Raw genomic sequence first — 13,021 nt, forward strand, 5'->3', positions numbered from 1 at the left:
AATTGCAACACTTTTTCCACCTCTAGTATTCTTTTTACATTATTATACTGCATAAACTTGAGTTTTACACCAGCAAAGTACTTATTATTATTATTAGCATTGGTTTATATTGCAAAGTCCTTTTTTAAAAAAATAATAATAATAACAAATAACAGCGAAGTACTTATCCGAGGTGTTTTCCTCATTTTATGAATAGGATTAGTAATTCTCATTTAATTTTTTTTGGAAAAAAAGTAAAATAATTAAGAGGGGATACAGCTTTTTGTTAATTTTTTTTTTTTTACAAAAAGGTATCATGTTATGTAACAGGAAGATTTACGTAACAAATTTTATGAGTAAAACTGTCGAACCGAATAATTTTAGTAATATCAAAAACTATAGATAGTTATAGTTTAGAAATTCTAAACTATGTGACAACCAGACTTCAATTAACAGGTAAATTGATTGATTATCTTATTCTTAATATGAACGAGGACAATTATTTCTTTTAGATAAAAATCATTCCTTTTTACAAAAAAACAAGAAATGAGATTTATTGAGTTCATTTTATGAGCAAAGTTAAAAACCCAAGGTCCCCAGCTAATTTTAACTGCACCTAATAGTTTTTTCTTTAGATCTTTTTCTGGAGCATTTGAATCGATTGGATAAATGTTATTTCCAACAGTTCTCTCTGATTATTGAGCCAATATCATATAAATCGTGAAAATCAACGTTATGTTACTTTAACATATACGTCGACTGTTGCATATTTTTGAGTCCGCAAGTGCACAGTGTCAAGTTTTAATAAAGTGGTGAATAGAGTGTTGATCCCACGAAGAGTAATATTGAAAATTATTTAGTAATATAATTAAAATAGTTTTAATTTTATTTAAAAAATCAAAGTTTAAGATAATTGCAGAAAAATTAAATAAGAAATGAACTTTAGCTAACACGCACACAATTTCAATGAAATATCAACGAGAGATAATTGTCTAGAGGTTTTGATTTCACCTGGTTTCAACAGCAATTACTTCTAATTAACTTATTTTTATGAATTTCATTCAATTAATAGCCAAGAACACTTAGATTATGTTATTTCCCTCTCTCGAGCAACAAATAATGTGTATGATTAATCAACTAAGATTCAATTATAATATCCCTATTAAAATATAGTTTTAGTGATATGCGTAAAACGATGTTCTTTCTAAATTCCGTTAACGCTATATACTCTCCCGAGCTATATAAATAATTAACGGTGTAATTTCTATTTGTCTGATTCAAAATTTTCTCTCCCGAGCAACAATTTCGAATAAATATAACAAATCAATTATTGATCAAGTCATTGAAAATACAATCAAAACTATATAAAAAAAAAACAATTAATTTAGGAGAATTCAATCCAATAAAATTAATAATTTGTAAAAGCATCTCAACCTGGCTACATCAAAACCCTAGACTATGAAAAGTTTAGTTCATGATCAAATTCAAATAAAATCAAGTCATGTTTTTCAATCCATGCATCAATCAATGATAATAATTCCAAAATAAAGAAAACAAATCCGAATATGCGACGCTGTGTCCGATCGATCGATCTTTGTCTTCGTTCTTTGATATCTTTCACGTTTTGCACAGCTTTCTTCTCCAAAATCTCACGACCAAGCTCTCCCAATTTCTTTGTGTTTTTATGTGCGGCTCCAAACTCTCCAGATTTGTGCGTGTGAATCCCTGTTATAGGATTTAGAAACCCACAATCAAGCCCAAGATCACGTCCAAAATTTTTCAAAGTCTGTAATGTTTCCGTGTTGAACATATCACGCAAAGACGCTGAATTTTGCGCAGAAGCGTTTCATCAATTCGCACAAACGCGCAGAAGTGTTGGATTATGCGCTGAAGCGTTAATATTTCTCGTCAAATTGCGCAGAAGCGCTTGAATTCCCGCAGAGGCTGAAACTTTTTCTTGGTAAATTGCGCAGAAGCGCTCAATTTCCCGCTGAGGCACTGCTGCATCATTTCCAGTTGCGCGACATTTTTCAAAAATTCATATCTCACAATCTAACCGTCGGATCGATCTGAAATTTTGATAGCAGCTTTAAAACATCCTAAACTTTATTATGATCGAAAGTTGCTGTCCATAATACGTATTTCCGCTTCTTCTTGCTACTTTTTTCCAATCCTTACATCTTACAAAAACAACAACAAATATACATAATATACACTCGATACATCACAAAAGTCAAATCAAATCATATATAAATTAAGTGCATAAATTACACTTATCATCAACATGAAAATCGACATGTGATCATAGTTACAATATCATTTTGTGTTTGTGAACTATGCAGATACCAGAAATATAAATTTGAAGATATTTTCATCAAAAAATAATACCAAATTTTTGGCCCTAGCTAGAAAAGAACAATTGTCAACTGATCCTACTAATTATATTTTCCGGTTTTCTCTTATAGTTTAGTGTCCACACAATGAGTAGCCACATGCAACTAGGAGTGAACTTCGAGTGTGTTTTTTTTTTTCATAAATAGAATTAATGAATTATGATGGCCACCAAGTGCTCCACGTTCATCAACCTTTTTTGTCCAGAAGAAACACCTCTTCCGTTACAAAAAATCTTCCACATAATTTTTTTCAAAAAGAAATTTCGAGTGGCTTGATGTATAATTTATCTTATTATCAAGTGATTCTTGAATTTCTCGTCTAAAATTCAAGTAATTTTTGTTTCTGACAAGGCCTTAATTTGTTCACAAAACCTCGTCGATTTCACATGTCCATTTTGTGAGAATCTCCTATCCGACTTAATTATGAAAATATTATTTTTTATCTCGACAGCGTTACTTTTTACTCTTATTATAAATCTGGTTAACTCATCTTATAAATATGAATATATTAGATCGTCTCACATATATATAGTCTACTCTAATTTATTGGAGTTTTAGTATTAAAGTTTGGCTTGTGTGTGACAATGTTTAGTTCATTGATTATACTTTGTAGGATGTATTTTAATTTATACCTCGTGTGACGTTGGAAAATGAAAATTATTTTGAGTATGGCCAGCATCAATCTATCCATTAAGTCAGAGGTCACTCATGGAATCCAATCCTCCATACTTATTATATGACACAAAAGAAAATAAAATAATTTGTGTAATTAATATCTTGAAATTTTATGAGAAAATAAACTATTTTATATATAAATATGCGCACACTTTTTATTGATGAGGGTGAGTTCTCAAATACAAGCACATGTCCAGTGCATATTGCTTTTTAGGCTTTGTCTTTAATTCTTTTTATTTCTTTTCTCTTTTGCTTCCTATTTCATAATGGGATTGGAATCACAAAAGGGACAGCACCATCCTTTTCCATTACTCCATTAATTTATTCCATGTACAAATTCTCAACCTCAAGTTTTGAACTAAGTAGGTAATAAAAAGTTGTAAGCCAAGGGTTTTAAAAAACACTCGAATGACATATTAAATTAGACTCAATTTTTTTAGAATTTTACTACTTTTGCATCTCTAAACATCTAATTTTTCCATTTTTTTTTTTAAAAAAAACCTTCAAGTTTACCACTATCAAAATTCAAAATCGAGAGTTGGTATTTATCCTCAAATTTGACAATGCCACCATCCAACGGTAGATAAATAAATAAATAAGCCTTGTCATATTGTGGATGAAAAAGGTGGAGGGTACAAATAAATTGTTGACTTTTCTAGCCACGTGGAAACTTGTTAAAATAAATTTATTGTTGGTAAAATACAAATTAAAATAATGATATTATCTTCTTCTAATCGTTAATTAGGTTTCATTATCTATAGACAAGAACGATATAAATGTATAATTAGATCCATCACTAAAACAATAAGTAATAGAACATCATAATCCGCTTATTGCTTACACAAAAAGGGAATGTTTGATTAATTTATGACATTCCTTGAACACAAGTTACACAAAAATATATATAGTTACGTTAGAATTAAGACATTGATGAAAAATGATTAATCATACATCAAATTTGATTTTGTTTCACCGTAATTATATTTATATATATACCCAGAATATCAATTAATTAATATCAATTATTAAGTTAATTTTTCCAGTGAGAATAATTACTGGTAAATTTTGTCGGATTATTTGTCGCCACGTTATTGATAGAGTGCCCACTTATTGATATTTTCTTTAATTGTCAAGGAAGAGTTGTCGGCACTTATTCTTTCCATGAATATTGCTCCTGAAACAAACAAAGAAAGAAAAAAAACAAATATTATTAGTATTATAAGTAAAATTATTGCGTAGATTTTTATTTATTCATAGCGTGGAAAATAAGACAAAAAAAATGCGAAATTGTTTAACTAAACGATCATTGTTTGACCATGAATTGAAATATAACATTTTCAGTTTTTAATTTTTTTATTTTCTACATGTTTGCAGGTCATTTTTTAAAAAAAAAAATTGAAAAAATTTCATAAATAAAAAAATTGTTTCATCGAGGTCCAAAAAATACTCCAATAGTCCATTATGGTTTTATTTAAGCAAAATTCCATTATAAATTTTGCACGTCAGGCATCTTAACCTTTGCTTCCATATGACAGATTCGGGCAATCGTACTTGTAAAACATGCATTCTTCGTGATACGGCCTGTAATAAATAAATTAATTAACAAGTTAAAGATGAATAAAAATAAAGAACTTTTTTTTATTAAACTAATGAGGCATAAAATGTAAAATTTGCAAAAGGGACTTTACTTTAGAGCAATAGGCTAATGATACATCCAACCCGTCTATAGACTATAATTATTCTTATATGTATGTTGGGTTTCACATAGAATGATAGAATCATGGATTTTACATGTAAAACTAAATGTAGATTTTTAGATGCTTACATAGGATAATGGATTGAATTTATGCTACATGTTTTAGTACATCATCATATTCAATGGATTATCTGATTAACGATGAAACTCAATTATTTTTATTTTGAATTCAGACGATCAATTGAACATATCACAGATAATTATTTTAAATATAATATAGTCGACAGATCTAGAACGATGTCTAAACGTAAGTGTGAATTTTTTTTTTCTTTTTCAAAAGGTGAAGTGTGTATGAGAAGCTTATTGATTTCGAGATCATAATGACAGTAAATCTAGAAATTATGGCTGCCACTATTTAGGAAATCAAGAAGTTTGAATAGGATTTTTATTTTTTATTTTTTGGAAAAGGTTATTTTAATTTATTTTCGAAAACAAAATTTCATCTTAAGTTTGAGACTTTCGTATCATATCAAAATCATAAGAATGTTTAGGGCCGATCAGTCTCTGTCAGTATGAAATACAAAATATTGGGAAAGCAGTTGTGAATATTAATCTGGTTGGGTTGGGCCAAATGTTTAGGCCCTTCTCAATGAACCAGGCATTAAAACTAATACCAATGATTCGGAGAGCCTTTTAAGCAAATGAGCCAATTTATGGCCCAAAACAATCCGCATCCGGATCATTTCATCATTCAAATCTTTTGTCTGAATTAAATATGTTACATTTTTATTTTTTATAATATAATATCGTATAATAACTCAATTACTGCCACATATTTTATAATACATACAAATTCTGGAATATTGCACTTGTAATGAATTGTGCATCGAATATCTAATCTAATCAGTATAATAACTAAGAATCTACAGTACGTGTTTTGTTCTTTATCGCCCTTCTATAAACTAAAGTTTTTAAACTTTATCCTAAATATTATTTGAATTACGATATTCCACATTCATTCATACTTGTCGTTGATTCGAATAGTCCCCCAAGAAAAATATGCATATATTCAAACGCCGCCAAGCAAATTATTTTTAAAAAATATTATATTTTATAATCTTAAAATAAATATTTAAAGGGCAGCAAGGAACCTAATACATGCATATTATTCATTGAACCGAATTAATTAAATAAAACTTTGGAAAAAGAAAATTATTATGATCAGTGTTTGTCAATGCATGTGACTAAAAATTATTAGCGCTTGAGATTAGGCTTTACAACACAATCTATCATCATTAGTGACACCCCCTCCGACCATTAAATATTAATATTAATTAGTACGTCTTTTAATCTAATAATTAAGTAATATCTGATACTATTATTATATAGCAAATATATATCAGTTGACGTACAGTTGCCTTTTAACAGAATAAATAATAATAATAATAATAATTATTATTATTATTATTATCATACACTTTTCAAAAATGTAAAAAACTATTATTGGGAGATATATATATATATATATATATATATATATTATCATGATTTATTTTTTATTATTACAAAATAGGTGGTTAAAAAAATAACATGGAGATGAATGTGAGAAAGTGGGTAGTTATAGGTTGATAGGGGTAATTTGGTACAAATATTAAAATGACCAAAAACGGTTACTCTAGCATCCTTATGCATTATAATATAGAATATATATATATATATATATATTAAAAAGCAACCGACGTTGGATTATATGATATTTATTGTGATAATATTTTGAACTAATAATTTTTTGTATATTGTATTAATATCGCTTGTTACGTATTAGAATAGGTCACATACTTTTTTTCTTTTTCCTTTTCTTTTTTGGAAAACTAAAGGGGACTTCATTACTAATCCAGGTCACACATTTTCAATATGATAATATATAGGACAAAAACTCATATGTGAGATAGTGAGAGTTTCAAAGGTCATTTTTTTGAGACGAATATTTTATATGAGTTATTTATTAAAAAATATTATATTTTATCCAAAAGTATTACTTATATTATCCATTAAAAAAATCTTATGAATATTATGCTCATAGTGTCACTTGATTTAACTATATTATGGTCATTAATGTATACATGCAATATTAGAATACGTGTGCATCACCGGTTATTTGCTGTGGGTCAAAATTTGACAATTCAGACATCGTTTTAAGATTTTTAGATGGAGCTAGGTACGTCTTTTTATAATAAAAAAAATTATTAAAATTTGCTGATTGGTAACAGAATCTTTGGCAAGATTGTGACGCAAATTTATGTCTTGCGAGTCCAACGATTAATGAAATAAAAAAAATATTTTTATGTGGAAATCCTGCATAGATCTCCTGGCTCCAATTATTTTCGTAGAAAATAAAGAATTAGCCAGGTGAATTAAACAGTTGAAAGACTTGGACTTTTAGAGAATCTTTAGACGACACAATTTGATGTCTCAAATTAAGTTTCACAAAAATCTATGACCTGTTTTCAATCAATTCTAAAATAGATTTGGTATAATTCGATTTGACGAACGAAAAAATGAATCAATCGATCTATTTCATAAAAATATATAAATATAATATCGTCTCATAGCAAACCTACCTAATAAATTTATACCAAAGATTTTTAGCGTTTGTCAAAGTCATTCTTAGTATTATTTTACATGAGAATTTCATACTTGAATCTTTTTTGGTGTGTTATCAAAATAAATGAATTATTATATATTTTACTGAATTCGGAGGGGATTCGGCGGTGGGCATGTGACATTAGCGGAAAGGAACATGGTCACAATTTGTCCATAAACCTTAAATTAAATCAAAGCCTTAGCCTTTAAGTGTGAAGAAAAATAATTAAAATATCTTTATAATCTATGGGATCAAATTTTCCTCCAACAGCCAATGAATGAATATACTTGAAAATCTTTGGGAGCACATAGATTTTTCGACAAAGAAGGATCAAATTTCTCCACTAAAGAATCTCGATAGAGTTGTACGCCATTAGTGTATATCAAAGTTCGAGAGAGAGATAAAAGCAGCAACAAGATTAGTCGTTTTCCTCCTCAAAAAATTATACTAGTCCCACTATGGAACAATCGATAAAAATCCAAAGAAGAGAAAAAAGTTTTGTATATAATGAAGGGGGCAACAGTGTCAGCATAGCGTGCCCAATACTGTATACTTTGGATGAATTGAAAAGATTGAGGGGTCCTGATTGGATATAGGCGAAAAAGAAGCCACCTCACTTTACTGTAACAGATGCGAATAAAGAAAGGAGAAGAAAAGCGACAGCTAATTTTTGTAATTTTATAATGTGTTTTTCACTTTGCTCTGTGTGTGTATATAAATATGGTGTGTGTCTTGGGAAATGGGTATTTTGATCCTTGATATTAAAAGTGAAAGCGAGGGGAGAAAAAAAAAAAAGAGCGAGCCTGGGGGGCGGTGGTGCTGATTCGTAAGTGATATATATAAACTGTGGGAACATTCTTAGCTTGGCCTTTTGTGTAACATGGTGTTGCGGTGGTGGCCGGCATAGTTTCGAGACAGACAGCGCATATGTCTTTTTCCTTTGGTTTTTTGGCAGTGGGTTTTCCTTTTCCTTCGCTCGTATAGCATTTTCTTTGCTTCATTGAGCATTCAATCTTTGTATGGAGGTGAGTTCTGTTGAATACAGGGGTTAAATGCATATGGGTTTTCTGGTTTTAGTCAGAATATGGTATTTCTTGATGGAAACTATGATAAAGATGTGACCTTGCTGATTTTATTCCATTTTCTACGCTAGGTTTCTACTTTCTTGAACGAATGGATTGTTATCTGATTTACCGCTGTTTATGTTTGTTCTCGTTTCTTGCAACTTTGATGATCACGTCGTTTGCTTTTATCATTCATTGTTTGGGAAATTTAGCTTCTTTTTAACGCTGGAATATCAGAGAACATATGTGTTGGTTTTAGTGCTGGTCTGTTCTTTATGTTTCAGTAAATTCCAAATAAGCTGCGATTTTGATGATGTTCATACACTAATACCGAGACTATGTTTGGCTTTTTCAGGTGTCCATTATTCCATTATTGGATGAAAATCTCGCCGAGTAATGTGGTTTTTTGGCCTTGGCTTTGAAAAAATTAACTTGAGATTATCAAAAGACGCAGTATAGAGATTATATAGTTTCGGAGATATACCAGGTTGTGGCATTTTAGTATTCCTTCTTTTTGTTTGGTCTGGGGCTATCCTGTTCTTGTTTTTCAACCTCATTTTTGAGGTGTAAGTTCTTAAGGTGAAAGGAAATTAGCCTGCTAATATGAAGTTTATGAAGCTTGGATCCAAGCCTGATCAGTTTCAGACAGATGGGGACAATATAAGGTTAGTCAAATTTCTTGAACTCTTAGTTTTACAGTGGAACTTGTTTATCAGGTATCTTATTTGCTTTTCCAATTATTCAGTATCGTTAAGTTTGGCTATTTTGTCGAGTTGAGATTCAAATTAAAGAATTATTTCATATTTGCCGATCATTTCTCCTTGTTTTTCTTGTGACAATTGGAACTTGGGAGCCTTGAAATTTCAAGCTGGGCTTGTCAATGCCTTGTGCTTGATTTTGGTTGTTTTTCATCAGTTCTGTATACTGAATGCCAAAGTACATAACATGGGAAGAGAAAATATATGAATTTGTTCCGAATATGACAGAATTATTTATTTTTCAGGTATGTGGCTACAGAATTGGCTACTGATATTGTCATTAGTGTTGGAGATGTCAAGTTTTATCTCCACAAGGTATAATCTATATCCCCATACAAAAAATATACTCCATGCATGTGCTTTTCTGGTATTTATCTCAAATTTGCACTTCTCTATTTCCACAGTTTCCTCTTCTTTCCAAGAGCTCTCACCTTCAGAAGCTGGTATCCACTATGAGCGATGAAACAAATGATGAAATTGACGTCCACGGTATCCCAGGCGGACCTGCTGCTTTCGAAATCTGTGCTAAGTTTTGTTATGGCATGGTTGTAACACTAAACGCGTATAATGTCGTATCAGCACGCTGTGCAGCAGAGTATCTAGAGATGTTCGAGATCGTTGAAAAAGGGAACCTTGTTTACAAGATCGATGTTTTTCTGACTTCCAGCATTTTCCGGAGTTGGAAAGACTCGATCATCGTACTTCAGACAACTAAATCTCTTCTTCCATGGTCTGAGGAATTGAAAATTGTAAACCACTGCTTAGATTCTGTAGCTAATAAAGCTTCAACCGACCCTTCAAAAGTTGACTTTTCATATGCTTTTAATCGTAAGAAACTCCTGTCCGAAAATGAAATCAGCCCACATTGGAATGGTGTGAAAAAACAGCAAACCGTGCCGAAAGACTGGTGGGTGGAAGACCTCTGTGAGCTTCATATAGATTTGTATAAGCGAGTTGTAGCTATTATTAACGCTAAAGGAAGAATATCTGCTGCGGGGATCGGAGAATCAGTGAAAGCATACATTTTAAGGAGGGTACCAGGTTTCGATAAGGGTGTTATCCAAGGAGGTGATACCATGAAGTACCGGTACTTGGTTGATACCATTATATGGTTGCTGCCCTCGGAGAAAAACTCAGTCTCTTGTAGTTTTTTGCTCAAGTTGTTACACATGTCTATAGAGCTAAATTGTGGAGAAGCCGGAAGACGCGAGCTGATGCAAAGAATTGCATGCCAACTTGAGGAGGCATCAGTTGCTGATTTTCTAGTTTGTTCTCCAAGTGGTGAGGCGATCCCATACGACATAAATTTAGTACACGAGCTAGTTGAAAAGTTTATCATGCTAGAACATAGCTCGCAGAGCCACTTTACCAGTGATCACGAATTCCCGGAGACATGTACCGGATGCTACTCAGATGCATCAAAGATGAAGGTGGCTAGATTAGTTGATGGCTATCTGGCCGAAGCTGCAAAAGATTTGTCATTGTCATTGTCCAGATTTGTCAATCTTTTTGAAATTATTTCGAGCTTTCCAAGATCAACCCATGACGGAATATACAGGGCTATTGACATATTCATGAAGGTTTATTTCTACAATCCTCTTGTACTCTCAGTTTCTTTCAGTTCTCCTTACCTGCTGGGGCGAATCAAAGAATTCAGATGAGAGTGAGACTCGACGAGGGGATGAGATGAGATGGGAGAGCTAAATAGTTGTTTGGGATTTGGAAACTAGCAGTTTTAGAAATTACACAATAAATCATATCTGTTTTTTTGGTCCTCCTGTTTGATTTAGGCGACTAATCGATAAATCTTGTTACAGGAACACCCGGGGTTGAGCAAAAGCGAGAAAAAGAAAATTTGCCGGTTAATGAACTGCAAGAAACTATCAGCTGACGCATGCACGCATGCTGTGCAAAATGAGAGGCTTCCTCTTCGAGTAGTCGTGCAGGTTCTTTTCTTTGAGCAAGCCAGAGCCGCAGCAGCTTCTGGCGGAAGCAGCACGCCCGATTTACCAGGCTCTAGTAGGACTTTGCTCCCTGGCGGATCATATGGGAGCTCTAGATCTGCTACAACCAACACAGACGAGGATTGGGATGGTGACCAGATGACAAAGGAACTCAGGGTTCTAAAGTTAAGAGACAATGGAGGAACCAGGTGTGAAAATGGGTCAAGCAACGGTACAGATGCAGAAAAACTCGCTGCCAAGAAAGTGAAGAGGATATTTTCGAGGCTCTGGGCGAACAAAGACAGACAAGGCGAAAACAGCAGCTCTGATACATCAGAGAGCCTTGCATCCACAAGCGTCGAAGAGAGGAGATCAACCTCTTCGAGAAGTAGGAGACATCCCTAGCTCGTCTTAAAACAATATCTTAAGACAATGCCATGTAGAGTTGGCTTAATTAGGATGTTCGAAATCATTAGAGCTCAGAAAACAGGCATGGAGATGATTTGTGTTAATGGAAAGTATGTGTCTTAGGTGTTTTGGTATTTGGTTAGAGGCGTGTTGATTTAAGTTGTAGGGTTCTCTACGTTGTTTATAATCCGTTGCGGTAATAGATTGAGGTTGATTTATGCAGAAGTGTTGTTGCAATAACATGAATGAATTAGTGTATGTATAGTTTTATATTTAACTGAAAATATATGCTAACCGTTTGATGAATTGAAAAATGAAGACATGGCCTTGCCTTGAAAGCAGAGTCTGAACTTTGAAGCAAATCATTTACAAAGCAAATGTGATAAAAGTATTTTTGAAAGAGTGAAATTTGTTTGTTAGCTGTCCTTTGAATGCAGTGTGAAAATGAAACTTGCATGCAGCATCTGAATGAATTTCACTACTTTTTTACTGTTGGTTCGATGTCATTTTATCATTAATTTTTTTTAAGGGAATATCACTTTAATTAAATACGAAGGATAAAAACTACAATGTCATGTATTTTATTCAAATAAAATACCTTATAACGTATTTTTCTTCCCTTGAACCGAACCATAGGAGGAGGACGTTTATTTATCACTTTTAAAAACAGATTTATTAATGTATATTTTATTCAGTTCCATCAAAAATTTTATACATCTATCATATGTGACATTTATTCTCTCCTTATTAATTAATTGTTTTAATTTTATTTTAAAATTAATGTCTCATACATGAAATATTTCAGCTTTGATTGTAACATATAAGTGCCATCTCTTATTTTAAAATTTAAATTCATCTCTTATAAGGAACCGAAATCATTCTAATCGTATTTCAAAATTCGAATCGAAACCAAAAACTTAAGGTCGAACTTCTGAATTTTATAATCCGTTCTTGAGTTCTAATCAGATGAATATATATGTAGCCAATTTTATTATTAGTTTTTGTTTTTTAGATTTTATGTTGACAATTTTAACTTAAATGATATATGTGTATGTAGACAATTTTAACATTATTTGGGTATGTTTTGTTTGGGGGGCACGTCATCACGCACTTTCGTGATTTTATCAAACGGCAATTATCCTGTTTGGAAGTTGGTAAGAAACTGCTGACTTAATCCTCGGACAGTACATTTTTACCCGATACCCATAATACTTTGAAAGCCGAACTGAACCTTCCCCTTTAATGCGTAACACGAGGGAAATTTCAAGCTACTTAATTGATAAAGGGCATATCTAATCATATATATTATTAATAAATATTTAATAATATGTATGACAGCATGAGAATGAGATCTAGAAAGTAATAAATTAAACTTCTCGTATATCAGATGAGCAAAGGGAAAATTATTCAACGACATACTTTAAAATTCATTTTAATTTATACAATATCCAAGATTTTAAA

At 31.9% G+C, this 13,021-nt stretch overlaps 1 protein-coding gene across 3 annotated transcripts; it reads left to right on the forward strand.

Moving 5' to 3' along the window:
- Positions 1 to 7,675: 7,675 nt before the first annotated feature.
- LOC140887412 (phototropic-responsive NPH3 family protein NPY4-like) lies at positions 7,676 to 11,866 on the forward strand. Of its 3 annotated transcripts, none has more exons than XM_073294647.1 (5): positions 7,676 to 8,412; positions 8,807 to 9,116; positions 9,455 to 9,524; positions 9,614 to 10,789; positions 11,027 to 11,866. In XM_073294647.1, exons 2-5 carry the CDS (start codon positions 9,055 to 9,057, stop codon positions 11,555 to 11,557), a joined length of 1,839 nt encoding a protein of 612 aa, XP_073150748.1. In that variant the 5' UTR covers positions 7,676 to 8,412; positions 8,807 to 9,054; the 3' UTR covers positions 11,558 to 11,866. The 3 variants fall into 3 exon arrangements, with proteins under 3 accessions (XP_073150748.1, XP_073150751.1, XP_073150750.1); XM_073294650.1 differs by having other exon boundaries at positions 7,676 to 8,059; XM_073294649.1 differs by lacking the exon at positions 7,676 to 8,412 and adding an exon at positions 8,419 to 8,715.
- Positions 11,867 to 13,021: the final 1,155 nt, after the last annotated feature.

The sequence above is a fragment of the Henckelia pumila genome, chromosome 3, assembly GCF_033568475.1.
Source record: "Henckelia pumila isolate YLH828 chromosome 3, ASM3356847v2, whole genome shotgun sequence".
Lineage (NCBI taxonomy): Eukaryota > Viridiplantae > Streptophyta > Magnoliopsida > Lamiales > Gesneriaceae > Henckelia > Henckelia pumila.